At 45.0% G+C, this 14,967-nt stretch overlaps 1 protein-coding gene and 1 long non-coding RNA gene across 4 annotated transcripts in view; one reads left to right on the top strand and one right to left on the bottom strand.

Annotated features, from left to right (window-relative positions):
• Positions 1–4,025: 4,025 nt before the first annotated feature.
• Positions 4,026–7,438, bottom strand: GJD2 (gap junction protein delta 2). The gene is made up of 2 exons (XM_030844264.2): positions 6,618–7,438; positions 4,026–5,616 (listed from the first exon to the last, which is right to left on the bottom strand). The coding sequence occupies exons 1-2, from the start codon at positions 6,686–6,688 to the stop codon at positions 4,722–4,724; spliced, it is 966 nt and encodes a 321-aa protein (XP_030700124.1). The 5' UTR covers positions 6,689–7,438; the 3' UTR covers positions 4,026–4,721.
• The window catches only part of LOC132596859 (uncharacterized), a 29,681-nt gene continuing 21,783 nt past the window's right edge, over positions 7,070–14,967 (top strand). For all 3 annotated transcript variants that reach the window (XR_009563054.1, XR_009563053.1, XR_009563055.1), the window contains exon 1: positions 7,070–7,492. This is a non-coding gene — a long non-coding RNA (uncharacterized lncRNA). The remainder of the gene's footprint in view (positions 7,493–14,967) is intronic.

Raw genomic sequence — 14,967 nt, 5'->3', positions numbered from 1 at the left:
TCCCTAGTCCTCCACCCTGACTACACATTCGATCCCCTAGAAATTGGAAAATAAAATACAGATGCCCAGGCTACAGCATCAGAGATTCTAATTTAGGTTGTCTGGAGTGGGGCAAAGGCATTCATATTCTTTAAGTATTATTTTCCCATTATTCCTGACATAAAAGTTTATCTGTTTGTCTGAGAAGCAGCCTTGACAGCCCTTCTCAAGAGCTGAGACTTAGGTGTTATTATCTCCAGGGTTCGAGGCCCTGGAGCAGGAACTCAATGGCAGTGGATTGTCTTAAGTAAAGTAGCCACACAACTTGGTTTGCTCAGGACAGATCCAGTTTACACCCATTGTTAATTATGCAATTAGCTATCTGCCCCTTTCATTCTCAAAGGTATCCCATTTTGTACAATAAATTATATAAGCCTCCCCCCTGCAACCATAAGGGTACTTAAGGTTTGAAAATACTTAGTGTTATGGGCTAAATTGCATCTTGCAGGGCAGAATGTGACTGTATTTAAAGATAGGGCCTTTAAAGGGTGATTAAGTTAAAATGAGGTCATTAGGGTCTTCCCTAATTCAATCTGACTCATGTCCTCATAAAGAAGAGGAGATTAAGACACAGAGAGAGACACTAGGGGTGCACATGTACAGAGGAATGACCACATGAGGACACAGAGAGAAGGTGACCACCTGCAAAGCAAGGAGAGGTCTCAGAAGAAACTAATCCTGCCAACACCTTGATCTTGGACTTCCAGTTTCCAGAACTGTGAGAAAATAAATTCTTGTTTTTCAAGTCACCAAGTCCGTGATATTTTGTTATGGCAGCCTGAGCAGACTAATATACTTGGTAAAATATAAAGTAAGTAAAACCAATATAAATATTGTTTCCTAAATATTCCAATCCTCCAGGACGAATGCTTACATCATTTTCCAGGAAACTCACTGTCTTGATCTTAAATCTTTCGGTTTCCTCAACCATTCAATAAAGGGCTTGACTTAATGTTTCCAAAGGATGCTTTTAGCATCTGTATATTCTGAGTCTGGAAGACTGTTGCCAGATGGAAAACTGAGGCCCCCATCTCTCTGGTAGTAGATAAGATGGTGATAATGAATGTCACATATGGTTACAGTGGGTTAGGCACGGTTCCCACCCTCAAGGAGCCACACACCGATCTGGAAACATCTCATCTCCACGCAGCAAGGGACAGAGTGACTTTTATGGAGGCTTAGTGCAGGTGCACTTAGCTAGCCTGGAGGAGAGTTTAGAATAAGTTTCTGTGTGAACAGACAGCCAGACTGATTTTTAGTGGGTGAAGAGGAACACACCCAGTGAAAGGAGGTAGTGGGACAGGTATTCCCTGCAGAAGAAACAGCATTTTAAAAAAAAGAAAGAAAGAAAAGCAGAGGTGAAAGGGAAACCGTGTTCTTTCTGGTACTTTCTTCATTTCCCGCACCCTTGATTATAAATCCAGTCCTTTTCCTCTGCTCTCAGAGGTCAGCGAGTACAGCTATTATCCTTCATATTTTTTAACCCTTTAAATATTTGAGGACTTAAAAATGACAAATTCTGTACTTTAAGCTTTCTTTTCCCCAGGCTAAGTAATTTCAGTCTCTCTAGGCTATTCTTCAAGATTTTAAATTCACAGTTCACACATTAGCACTCATCACCCCACCAACGTGCATGCGCCCACACACACATTCACACACACACACACACACACACACACACACGACCACACATTGTGCACACACGGGCCAAAAGGGCCTGTGGTTCGCCAAAAGGCTCTTAAATTTAAGAGAATAGATTGGTGTTGTCCTATCAAAAGTACAGGTTAAGGTCACATCCATCACATAGCTATGTGAACCATCAAATTATCAGTGTGTTTCCTTCATTAAATAGAAAGCAAAAGAATCAAACTGACACACATCAGTCATTCTGAGGGATGACTCTATATGCCCAGAGGAAGGTGTGTTCCCTGCTCCACTACCGACAAGTGAATTAATAATCTTACCATTTGAGGGTGTTTGGAAACATCAAAGAGCTGACATAGATCAGCCCCACTGATATGGGATGCATTTCTACCAGGAAATACTATCGTTTCTCCAATCTCACATCACGGCATAAATACAACAGCCCTTGTTTTCCACACAGCTTCCTACTTCTTTCACGCCCAAGCGTAAGCTAAGAGCTCTCAAAAAACACTCTTCCTCCATCTCTGGGAGGTGTCTTAAAACATTTTTAGCTCACCAGATACAAAACAGAGGAGGATCTGTTTCTTTATTCAAGAATAATCCTTTTCAACTGCCTGTTTATACTGCAGATGGAAACCTATAGATTGAAATAAACGTATTTTCATTCTAAAATTGGCATCCGCACTGCAATAGTTAAAGGATGCAACAATTGTGTTTGAAAAGCAAGCATCCAGGAAATTTCACATTGCTTTGCAATATTCAGACAAAGGACGCATTGGAATTAGGTGAATAGCATTTAAGAACTGAGGAAGTGTACTGGTTTACCGAACTAATGGGACCGCATGTAGACAGAAAATGCCAAACATGCTAGTAAAATGTGTGGGTAAAATGTAATATCTTAGGACTTTTAAGCAAAGGATCAGTCTCCTTTGAAAGAACCCAATAAGAAATGCTTGATTAAAAGTCTAGAATTGTGCTGTATGATACAGTAGCAACCAACCATATATGGCTATTTAAATTAATTAAAATTAAATGGAAGTAGAAATTTAGTTCTTCAGTTGCACTAGCCACATTCTTAGAGCTCAACAGTCATTGTCATACTGAGCAGCAAAGATAGTAGACATTACCATCATTACACAAAGTTGCATTGGACAGTGCTGGTCTAGAAGGTTCTGTTTGACTATTGGGTTAGCATCATTTAAACATCAGGCCTTAAAGAGATGATAGGGAGCACAGCATGCTGTTAGATGTAACAACTGATAGCATGAAAGTATGGTGGAAAGGGAAAAATAATTCCACTCCTGGAATAAACTAATATATTATAGCATTGACATTTTATTACAAGAAATATCCTTAGACAAGCAGAGAAATCTTGGACTAGAATGGAAAGGAGCTAGTAAATACTACTATTTGAATACCTCCTCACACACTTCTATACATTCACAAAATGCACCAGCCTCTTCTCATCTGTTAGTGGCTGGACTTTATCAGTCATCCCTCAAATACTTTTCAACTGTCCTTCACTTCCTGCCCCCAAAGTTCTGTTTTTTTTTTTTTTGAATATGTAACAAAACAGTTTGAACATATATTTAAATAAATAGAATCCCAATCAAAATAGAAAATGGCAGACTCTTCCCATTAAAAAAAAAAAGGCAAGAACTTTATTTTAAACAGATCCTCAGTTGTGTGTTACACCACGTCCATATCTAAACCAAAAATCATAATGGTAATGCAAAGGAAACAGAGGGCTTCATAAAACACATTAGCCAAATATTATTCTTGGCCAACGCTTTAACTAAATACGCAGTGGATGTGAAAGGTACAGGATGGCACTTAAATAAATAGGAGCAAAGAGAAGGAAACATGTTCACAGTCCAAAGCAACAGGTTTTTGAACCTTTGGTATATATCTCAAATAAGCATCCGTACACACGTGTTAGCCAATAGTGTTTAGTTCCAGGTTTCTTAAGCCAGTGATTGTGTGTGGTTCAAAAATAGCTGATAAAATAATAAATCAGGATTGACATGGGCTGATTAAGGTCTCTGGTGTGAGCACACAGGTAAATTCAAACCATGGCAAAACGAAGTGCAGCTGTGTTGCACAGCAAAACTATACAAGAAAATGAGTGAAATACACCAGTTAGAAATTCTGTGGCTCGGGTAGACACCCCTGATATTAACAACAACAACAGCAAATATATTTTTAATGCTGTCCAAAGTCCACAATCTGGAAGGCAGAAATATCCCAAAGCTCATAACCACATGCCTAACAGGGCAACAACCATCCCACAGGACTATTATAGTTGCATATTTCAATTCCCTCCCTCCCACCCAACACCCTGCCCCTAATAAACAGCACCAGTGCAGTTCGAGTTAGAAAACTGGAAATATTGAGACATTCCTAAGGTTTTCATAATGACTAAGGGCCAGTCAGACGGGGCTATAATGCAAACCTCTGCCATGGCCATTCTCCAAAAAGCACCCCATGGAATTCCCTCTAGCTTGCAGATAAACCATATTAGGTCTACTGTAAGGCCAGACTGAGAGAAAAGCTGGCATGCTATCCTGGGCGGAGGGAGAGGGGCATGCTGATGGGAGAGGTACATGAAGGATGCCTCAAGGATGTTTGTCCTGCAGCCCAGGATGGAAGGATGTGTCGAGATAGGTCACAAATTGTGTACCAATAAAATATTTGACTCACGCCATTCACCAGAATACAGAGATTAGCAGAGCTAAGTCCTGCTTGGTAGCTGTGCAAATCCACTATGATCAGTATCAAACTGGACCACGAAACAAAAGGACTCAAAGAAGTCCAACTCATCCTCTCAGCACTCTATCCAACTGTCTCTGGAACCAGTGGTGTGACGTAATCATTCTACTTTCTCTCCTCTCCCATTGAGGCAAGATCTTCTCTTAACCAGCCTTATTCTACGTCTCAGTGATGACAGCCACATAAATGAGGGCAGATAGAGCCACTCTCCACAGTCGTCTGCCTTGGGGCTACTTGTCATCCCCCAGGCCTTTCCAAAACCTGCCCTTTCACACATAGGCAGAGTCGCTGGACTGAGTCCTGCCAAAATTGGGAACGCTGACCCGTGGCAGGTCCTTGTTGCGGATCTCATAGACTGACTTCCTCTTGGCCTGGGCCCCTCGCACGGCCAGCTTGATCTTGCGCCAGCCCAGGTGGTTGAGTTCAGCCAGGTTCAGCACCACACAGATGCCACTCACAGCAAACATGAACACTAGAAAGACAGTCTTCTCAGTAGGCCGGGACACGTAACATTCCACCTCCTTGATGCAGGGGTAGCGGTCACACTCATACAACCCTGGGACGCTGAAGCCATACAGAAAGTATTGGCCCACCAGAAACCCAATCTCCAGGGCATTTCGGAACACCACTTGGATAATGTAGAAGCGGGAGATGCCTTCCTGCCTTCGGAGCTTGGATCGTGCTGCAGTGCGCAACCCCGATGGGTGTGGAGTCAGCTCCTTAACCTCTAAACAATCTGGCTCCGTCTCCTTGCTTGTGTTCTCTGTGTTCTGCAGCACCCCATTGACAATGGCACTTTGCAACTTCTTGTCTTCTCGTTTGCCAACACCACTGCTCCCACCCCCAGGTCCTCCAGCGCTCCCCATGGACTCAGGGGGATCTCTGTCCAGGGCTAGGAAGACAGTTGAGTAGCGGCGTTCTCGCTGCTTGGCAGACTGGTGCACAGAGTAAGTGATGAAGCAGAGACTGGGGGTACACACCATTATGATCTGGAAGACCCAGTAACGTATGTGGGAGATGGGGAAGGCGCGGTCATAGCAGGCCTGGTTACAGCCGGGCTGTAGGGTGTTGCACACAAACATGGTCTGCTCATCATCGTACACCGTCTCCCCGACAATGGCCACAATGAGGATGCGGAAGATCACCACCACAGTCAACAGGATCCTGAGCAGTGGACAAAGGAGGGAGAGAGGTTCTCATGGGCTGAGTCACTGACTTAGGAAACCCCTGCCTCCCTTCCCAGCTCCGTCCTTGATTGGGGAGCTATCCATCCTTCGTGGTACTGAACTGGGAATCCAGCAAACATTTTTGTCTCTTCCCTTTCTGCAGGATGTTGGTAGACTGGGAACACTTCATACTACAGGGATCTCAAGCATGTGTACCTCCCTACACTGGACATGGTGTATTTGCAACATGGAATGTAGAGAGGCACAAAACACACCTTCACTCTGGATACGGCAAATGTACATGGACTAGCTGAACACAGAGAATACAAAGTCTACACACAGAATATGTATATAACTACTCCAAGAGGATATTTAGTTTAGCCTCAGTATGAATATGGAACTTAAGCTTTATATAAACAGATAGCTATGACTATATATACACATATATACATGAATATATATAGTATTTAGGTATGTGAATATACATATATACACATATAGAGACACATAAAGTGTCAATTGGGTGTGTCGGTTTCTGGCACTGTAAGTTTTAACAGGTAAATCAGTTTAGCTTAATAAATGTTTGTTGGGAAAAGATACATCTGCTCTGAAGAGCAAATCTGTCTCCCCATTTGCCCTTCTCTGTCCAAATACAATCCTGCCTTCTTTGTAGATTCTATTTAGGGAACCGGATGAAGATTGGCTCCGACTCCAGAGAGTGGGGGGACCACGACGGAGCCAATAACTCCTTTGCTAATGGGAGAAGAGTGAATCCCCTGGTGGTGCCTTATAGGGAAGGGACGAGGAGCTGCCGGAGGAGGAGGGCATCACTGGGCATCAGGCAATCCCTCAATGCCAGGAACACAGGCGCATGGGCCAAGGATGATGGCAAGGGGTCAGAGGATGGTCTGAGGGCTGTCGGGACTCGGTCTGGACTTTAGAAAGGACTCCCGGGGGCCGCCCGACGGGGCCGGCTGATGACCGGCTCGGCGCCCTTACCTCCCGATCATAGTGGAGTGCTGCTGCACCGCGGCTTCCAGCAGCCTCTCCAAGATGGTCCATTCCCCCATCGCTGTGCATCCGGAGGCAGCAGACAAAGACTGGGCAGTACCGGGCACGTCCCCGCTCCTGGCCACTCCCCGGGCCTCACCTCCCGACTGGGAGCGAATTGCCCCCCAATTAAAGAATCAAACAAAATTTTTTAAAAATCCACGATTCCCCTCTCCCTTTTATTGTACTTAAAAGAGGGAAATGGGGAAGGAAACCCAAGCACGCCCAACTGATGGGCAGCTGGCGCGGTCCGGAGGTCGGCCACGAACCGCCAGCGCCGTCCGGGCGTCAGGTCTGGAGCCGGCGGATGCCCGGGCGAGGGGCGGGGCGGAGCGGGGGTGGCCGCGTGCAGGTCCTCGAGCTCCCGCCCGCCCGAGCGAGGTCTTTGGGCCCCACTCACCGCCGGGGGTTGGGAGCCAAAAAAAGGGTCCAGGCCCCAGCCCCCGCGCCTGGCACTTCAGCGGGCACCGGGCGCTCCCGCGCTGCCGCCTGCGAAGCCGGGGCGGAGCGCGCGGAGCCGGCTGCAGGGCTCGGGAATCCGCGGCCGCCGCCTCTAATCCGGCCTTAAGTAGTCTCCGCCTGCGTCACGCCAGGTCGGCGGAGGGGAGTCGAGCGCTGCGGGCGGCTGTAGCTGCGCGCCGGAGCCCGAGGGGCAGGGGATGCGCGCAGGGAGAGAGGGGGCCAGAGTCCTGGGGCCCCGGCAGGGAGTGGGGCGACTTCGAGAGGAAGGATCGCAGCGCCCCTCGGGGCTTCTCCGGGTGCCCAGGTAACCTCACCTGACTGCCAGCCCCCGGCAGGAGGGGCAGCCTGGAGCAGACTCGCGGGTGAGTGGGGAGGGGCGTGAGTAGGTAGTTTAGGGTCTCTCCGCGCATCCCTCACCTTTTGCTTTTTGTCTTTGGTGATACAACTGAAATTCCCTCACTGAATGCAGACGCTGGATGGGGGAAGGAGAGCGGGGGCAACAATAGGACGCTTTTCAGTCTCCCTTGGAGAGGACTGCTTGGCTAAGAGTAAGTCTGCGGTCGGTGCCTTCGTGGATCCGACGCAGGGGTGAGGAAAGCTTGATTAGAGTCCATTTAGGCTGAAGCTTAAATGTAGGTGTGAAGCTGCCTCTGAGGATGGGGGTCTGAGCACAAGACTCTACCAAAGAGGTGCCTAGTTTGAGCGAGTGGGTGACCATGGTTGAAGGACTCGCTTCCGCAGCGCAAATCCAGACGCTCTGCTATTCTTAAATGTCTATCTATCTATTATCTATCTATCGATCCATCCATCTCTTATTTGTTTGTTTGTTTGGAGGAGGGGGTACTTCTCGGGTAAACTGTGATCTAATCTGAATCTAAGGAGGCCCAGTATTCAACTAGCAAGAATAGCCACTCACAGTCTCACCCCGCCCTCACTTTCGTTTTCCGACCTCGGCTTTCTCCCCGCTCAATCAGCAGATCCTGCTTTGTGTTTTTAAATTTACGTTTTGCTGTCAGTTCTATCTAGAGCAACCGCTTAACTGGTCACTAGAAAATTAAAACAATCACACCAGGCTGCTAATTAGCTCAGGGGGTCAGTATTAGAAGACATAGCAGTTGAGTGTTTCATGTATATGTTCCAAAAGCACAATGAATAAGTGGTTGTCACCCTTTAAAAAATACAGCTGTGAAAAAGTTGCTGACTTGCTCTAGGCAGGTAATGCAGCCTTAATTATCCACAGGGATCGTAGCACATATATATGTATTGCATAAGGCACACCGTGATGAGCCTTCAGTTTGAGACCATAGGAGTTGCTTGGGTAGCTGGTGGCCCAGCGACTGGGAAGAAGGGTACAGAGCATAGGCTTGAGTTCACTCACAGTGCACCTCTGCATAAAATGATGTGTAAAGGCACAACCCAAGCTTCGGTGAGAGAGGGATCGGTGAGCTCTCGCGTAGACCTGACACCTGTACGCCAAGGAAGCCACTTTTCACTGCAAAGGAGTAAAAGAGTCCACTGACAATGGAGAAAGGCATAGGGTGTAAATGGAACTTTAGGGTTATGGCAGGTGCTCCTTATTTCCTGCTGGGTAGAGAGGAGGTGCAAAGATGGGAATGGTTGGATATCCTATTGTCGAATCCACCTCCAGATGGAATGGTGATCTCCCAACTCAGACTTGGTGTTTTTTCTCAGACTTCCCTCCTGCTCCCTCAGGCTCTGGCTCCCTGTATTCTCTCCTTCTCCAGCAGACTGTTTGGGGCAAAGGATCTCAGACAAGAAGTGAATGAATGAGAAAGTCCCAAGGGAAATCTGTTTCACATATTAAATGTCCCAAAATAGGCTGCACAATTCAAAATCATTACGTTTTATATACGTGGCTTTCCCAAACCCTTAAAGATAGTGATCGAAGGACACAGATTGCAGGAAAGACATCTTATATGTTCTCACAGTGCAGTTTTTTTAAATGTATTTACTTAATTTATTTTTTGGGTCTTCGCTGCTGTGCATGGGCTTTCTCTAGCTGTGGCGAGCAGGGGCTACTCTTCGTTGCAGTGCGTGGGCTTAGTGCAATGGCTTCTCTTGTTGCAGAGCACCGACTCTAGGCGCGCGGGCTTCAGTAGTTGTGGCACCTGGGCTCAGTAGTTGTGCTCACGGGCTCTAGAGTGCAGGCTCAGTAGTTGTGGTGCACAGGTTAGCTGTTCTGCGGCATGTGAGATCTTCCCAGACCAGGGCTTGAACCCGTGTCCCCTGCATTGGCAGGCAGATTCTTAACTACTGTGTCACCAGGGAAATCCCCACAGTGCAGTTTTGAAGCACTAGGCTATGACTAAATTGTTGACCATTAATTAGTTTATTATTTTAAAATATACATTAACATGACATAGATTCAACATATGAGCACATGTGTATACATGTGTGTAACACACAAAACACCCATATACAGAATCTATATTTGAAAAAGACTCTTCTATTAGATATGGTAGCCTTTTTTTCTTTAATTATTTTTTAGTTATTCATTTATTTATTTATTTTGGCTGCTCCTCGTGGCTTGCGGCATCTTAGTTCCTTTGCCAGGGATTAAACCTAGGCCCAGGCAGTGAAATCACCAAGTCCTAACCACTGAACTTCCAGGGAATTCCCTGGTAGGCTGCTTTTAGATAAAAACCTTATTCTCACCACTACACCTTGAAAACAGTGCCCTGTTTTTATTTTTAAAAATCATTCAGGTCTTCCCTGGTGGCACAGTGGTTGAGAGTCCGCCTGCCGATGCAGGGGACATGGGTTCGTGCCCCGGTCCGGGAAGATCTCACGTGCCGCGGAGCGACTGGGCCCGTGAGCCGTGGCCACTGAGCCTGCGCGTCCGGAGCCTGTGCTCCGCAGTGGGAGAGGCCACAACAGTGAGAGGCCCGTGTACCGAAAAAAAAAAATCATTCATAGATTGTGTTTTACATTACTATGTTGTTTCCTTTTTTTATCTTTAAATTTTTTTTGAAGTATAGTTAATGTACAATAGTATATGAGTTACAGGTGTACAATATAATGATTCACAATTCGTAAGTGTTATACTCCCTTTATAATTATTATAAAATATTGGTTATATTCCCCATGTGTACAATATATCCTTATAGCTTATTTTATACCTAATAGTTTGTACCTCTTAACCCTTTACCCCACACTGCCCCTCCCCCCTTCCCTCTCCTCACTGGTAACCACCAGTTTGTTCTCTGTACCTGTGAGTCTGCTTCTTTTCTGTTATATTCACTAGTTTGTTGTATCTTTTTAAGATTTCACATATAAGTGATATCATACAGCATTCGTCTTTGTCTGAAATTTCAGCTAGCATAAAGCCCTCCAAGTCCAGCCATGTTGCTGCAAATGGCAAAATTTCATTCTTTTATGTGTTTCCTTTTTTTCAGCCCAATCACTTTTTTTTTTTTTTTGCGGTACGCGGGCCTCTCACTGTTGTGGCCTCTCCCGCTGCGGAGCACAGGCTCCGGACACGCAGGCTCAGCGGCCATGGCTCACGGGCCCAGCCGCTCCGTGGCATGTGGGATCTTCCCGGACCGGGGCACGAACCCGTGTCCCCTGCATCGGCAGGCGGACTCTCAACCACCGCGCCACCAGGGAAGCCCCCCCAATCACTTTTAATTAATAAATTGTCCTGGTCGTACAGCAATAATATGAAAAGCTTCTATGTAGAGCTAGGCATCTCTGTTTCCTCAGCACATTGTCTCAACCAACTAGATTCTGACTCTCTCAATTCCCCTCTGATTGAAGATCCCATTTAAGTCAGTTGGGAAGTTCTTTCCATTAACTCTTATTTAAAACTCATTCAACTCTCTTAAAGTAATAGTTTTGGATGGACAAAAGTAAAAGAACTCATAGAATAAACTTTGGTGTACGTTAGCCCATGTAGGGATACTCATTACAAATACACATGCTGGGGTCCGCCCCCCCCAAACCTGCTAAATTAAAATCTATAGAAGTGAGGTTTAGGTACCTGCATTTTTACTAAGTTCTCACCAGTGGCTCTGATAACAATAAAAGGTTGTGAACGTTTATTTCCATGAGTATTAGGTCAGGAAGGAATCCTAGAAATCAGGAAATCCTATCCCTTTGATTCATAGTTGTTAAAATTGACCCAAAGATTAGGTATCTCAAGTCAGACAAGTAGGTAAGGAAAAAGCTGTGAAGAAAGTGCTGTTTAAGGGTCCTAGAGAAGAGGACTAAATAATTTTAAAAGATGGAAAATGTGACCTTTAAGGAAGGAAGAAGGAATTAAGGTGGTTTGGATCATGAGGACGTAGCCACCTGCAAGCATCTAAAGGGAAATAATACCTGGATTGCTGGCTTTGTGAAGCCAAGTCTTACCAAGCAGAAATTTCCATTGACAGATCAGTGAAATATTCTCCACGTCTAGTGGAAAAAACTGTAAAGGCACATAGCAAAAGGCATAGTTAAATATTCTAATACAGGGAGGGAATGGAGAGTTACTAAGAATAATCCAATTTTCCACATGAATATATCTGGATTTGCTCTTATCCTTATATGTGCTTAGAATTTTCTTTTTTCTGTTCCTTCTAGTTTTTTTTAAAGATACAATTGACATACAGCACGGTATAAATTTAAGGTGTACAGCATGATGATTTGACTCACATACATCATGAAATAATTGTCACAAGTTTAGTGAACATCCATCAACTCATATAGATACAAAATAAAGGAAATAGAAAAAAATTATTCCTGGCGATGAGAACTCTTAGGATTTGCTCTCTTAACAACTTTCTTATATAACATACAGCTGTGTTAATTATATTTCTCATGTTATCATTATATTTATCAGGTACATACATCCCTAGTACTTATTTATCTTATAACTGGAGGTTTGTCCCTTTTGATCACCTTCATCCAACTTCATTCTCCTTTCAACCACAGATTCCCAGGTGAACCTGTTAGCTTAGTAGCTTTAACTATTTGGTAAATGAAACTCCCTAGGAACTTTGTTAAGGTGTAAGAATGTTAGTGAATCCACTAACCTCTCCTCTCCTGGACCATAAATTCTTGGGGAGCAGAGGACATGCCTTACACCTCATGGTGCTTTCCATAGTATCTTTAGCACTGTGGAAACTTAAGTTTGTTGGAGGAACAGGGTAGCTATTCTGGCTTTCTATTCCCCTCAACCTGGGAAGGCTGCACGGTCCTTGAGCAGAGGTGCGTCCTGCCTCCCCCAAGACCATAAGTTACATTCCAACCAAGAAAAGAAAGGTGTTCCCTTTGTTAAGTGAAAGTCCCTACACACTTGGGGCAGCTGGACTGCTCACTAGAAAGCCTTCTTGCTGACCACTAGCCCCTGGTCTCACTTTGTGCTGCTGTCACTCACTGTGGTCCCAGTACCTGCTGAACTAACCCAGAAAATGCTGCTGAGTGTGCAGGGTTTGGGCTACAGCATCAAGGAGGCAGCTTCAGAAAGCTGATCACAGCCCTGGATATACAGGCTCCAGGAAGCGCCAGCATCTGTGGCCTCCAGGATTCGTGTGGCTTGAGAGGGACTGCATTTGGTTTGGGATTGGTCTCTGTGTTAAAGTCCTCCACGTTTCATTCACAAAACGCTAGGATTAACTGAGCTTTATCTCCCCCAGTGGCCTACGTACATCTGTTTCCTAATGAAACCATCAAATTTTCTTCTGACGGGCAAACCCAACCTGTCTTGTGAGACTTGAAAGAACATAAGCGCTCGATGAAATCGACTCCTATTTGCTGCAGAATGAGTTTTCTCTTTTTTGGTGTGTGTGTTTCCTTCCCTCTGTTTAATCCCTGACTTAAATGTTTAGGGAAACACTTTTTGGGTTTTACTGTCCAGACAAAATTTAGAGAGTAATATTCCATACAGGAGTAGAGCTGTCCAATCCACCAATCATAAATACCCCTAAATATGGTGGCTTGATGTGTTGCCTAGGACTGCCCTGAGCCTGTTCCCTTTGAAACCATTCTGCAATGTCATGGACACAAATGCCAAATTATGTTTTAGCCTTAAGAGATTGTATATCCAAATAGTGGGGCAATCTAATCTGCCTGCTAGTCCTTTGAATAAAAGGGTATGTATCCCTTTAAAAAAATCACATGAGCAAATTCCCCATTCCCCACCTTGTGTATAGAGAATATAGGTATGTGTAGTAATATCTCAGGGATTAACGTAATATGACATTGTGGCCAAAGCAGATGTGTGAAACCACAGCAAATAAATTAACACTCATTAAGAATCAAATCAGCACTGCTGACACATAATCTTTCATGTTTATGTCAAGTCGTGATTCCCATTCACATCAGGAGATTCCCAGGAGGGGCTAATTAAACCTGAAGGAAGAGATTTAAATCAACACTATTCAAAAGTCATTCAGCTACAGTGCAGAAGAGCCTGCCTGGGGTCTGAGCACCCACCTCTTCACACTCTCATTGTCATGGTCCAGCCAGAGTCCCAGCCACGCAGGATGTAGCTGGGCTTCCTACTGAGTGTGTTTCCAGTCTGTAGGGAAAAGATGAAGAAATTGCAGGGGAAACGCACATGGGTAGGACCTACCCTTGATAGAACTGTTAAGCTGGGAGAATATATGTCAGTTCCCAAAGGCACCCTTCCTGCACTTTTTCCACATCAGAGTGTGCTGCTAAAAGTTGAATTCACCCTGTTGCTTCATATCTACAGCCAAGTTAATTATGTCGAATTGCTATTTGTCCCCAAAGGAACATTCTCTAAGACGTGGAGCTGATTTTCAAGGTTCTTCCGTGCTCTCATAATCATATGTGGGCGCTCCTGGTTGCCTGGTATCTTCACCTCCTGAAATCTAGCTGATTCCTGTTTTTGTCAGGACTCGGCCAACTGAGGCATTATCAACCCAGAGGCTTTTGCGATTTTCCAATTCTCATCAATCTACACGCCTTCTGATCCCTCTTGGACACCAACATCGAAGTCTGGTCCAGAGAGCCTCCTGTTTCTGGAGCTGGTTGAGATTGGAAAGGGGCTTCCACTCACTTGTCACTCACATGTTCAGCTCCCTTACTGCAGTATTTTAATAGTCACCTGAGGGTTTGCCAAGAGCAACCCACCAACTTGCCCATTGGATTTGGTTCACAGTGTTCTCTGACCTTCAGAACCCCACACAAAAATGTATCTTTTTGATATAAACTTACCCTTCCACCTTGACCGTGGACTGCCTTTGGTCATATCTCCCACCCCTGGAATTCACCTTGAATCCACATCCTATTGACCTTTGAGCTTCCCACCATCATGCTTCACTCACTCCCCGCCCCTCACTCATTAAAGGAAAGTAATCCGATAAACAGGCACACCAGGGTGTTAATAACTGATAACCACTTAATGTATTATCCTTCTCAGAGGAATTATCCTCATTTAAGTTGCAAAGCCTTCATTCAAAGAAGTGAATTTTTCTAGGTAGTTTTCCAAACACTACACAGAAGGAGAGAATAGCTGTTTGAGGGCCAGGGATGTTCTGAGCCCTCCCAAATCACACCACACAAGTGCTTGCTTGTTTTATCGGTCTATAAAGTGGGCCTCCTTGTGGAAATACAGGAATTGCATTAATGCTGTGGTTCTTAAATTTTACTGCACCTTAGAACCACCTGGGGAAATTTGAAAAATCCCAGTGCCTAGGCTGTACCCCAGATCAATTAAATCAGCATTTCTGGAGATGAGCCCCATGCACTGGTATTTTTAAAGAAAAAACAAAACTCTCCAGGTGATTCCAATATGCAGTCAAGTTGGAGCACAAGTGCGGTTATCCCCACCATCAACTACTTATACACAACAGCCCTCTAGGACTTC

Source organism: Globicephala melas, chromosome 2 (assembly GCF_963455315.2).
Source record: "Globicephala melas chromosome 2, mGloMel1.2, whole genome shotgun sequence".
In the NCBI taxonomy this organism is placed as follows: domain Eukaryota; kingdom Metazoa; phylum Chordata; class Mammalia; order Artiodactyla; family Delphinidae; genus Globicephala; species Globicephala melas.
This window is presented reverse-complemented; position numbering and strand designations above follow the sequence as displayed.

Bases quoted from the DNA above. Each gene is read 5' to 3' on its own strand.
- GJD2 (XM_030844264.2), bottom strand. From the start codon at position 6,688: ATGGGGGAATGGACCATCTTGGAGAGGCTGCTGGAAGCCGCGGTGCAG. The intron at 5,617-6,617 runs GTAAGGGCGCCG...TCCACTGCTCAG, and splicing joins CACTCCACTATGATCGGGAG to GATCCTGTTGACTGTGGTGG.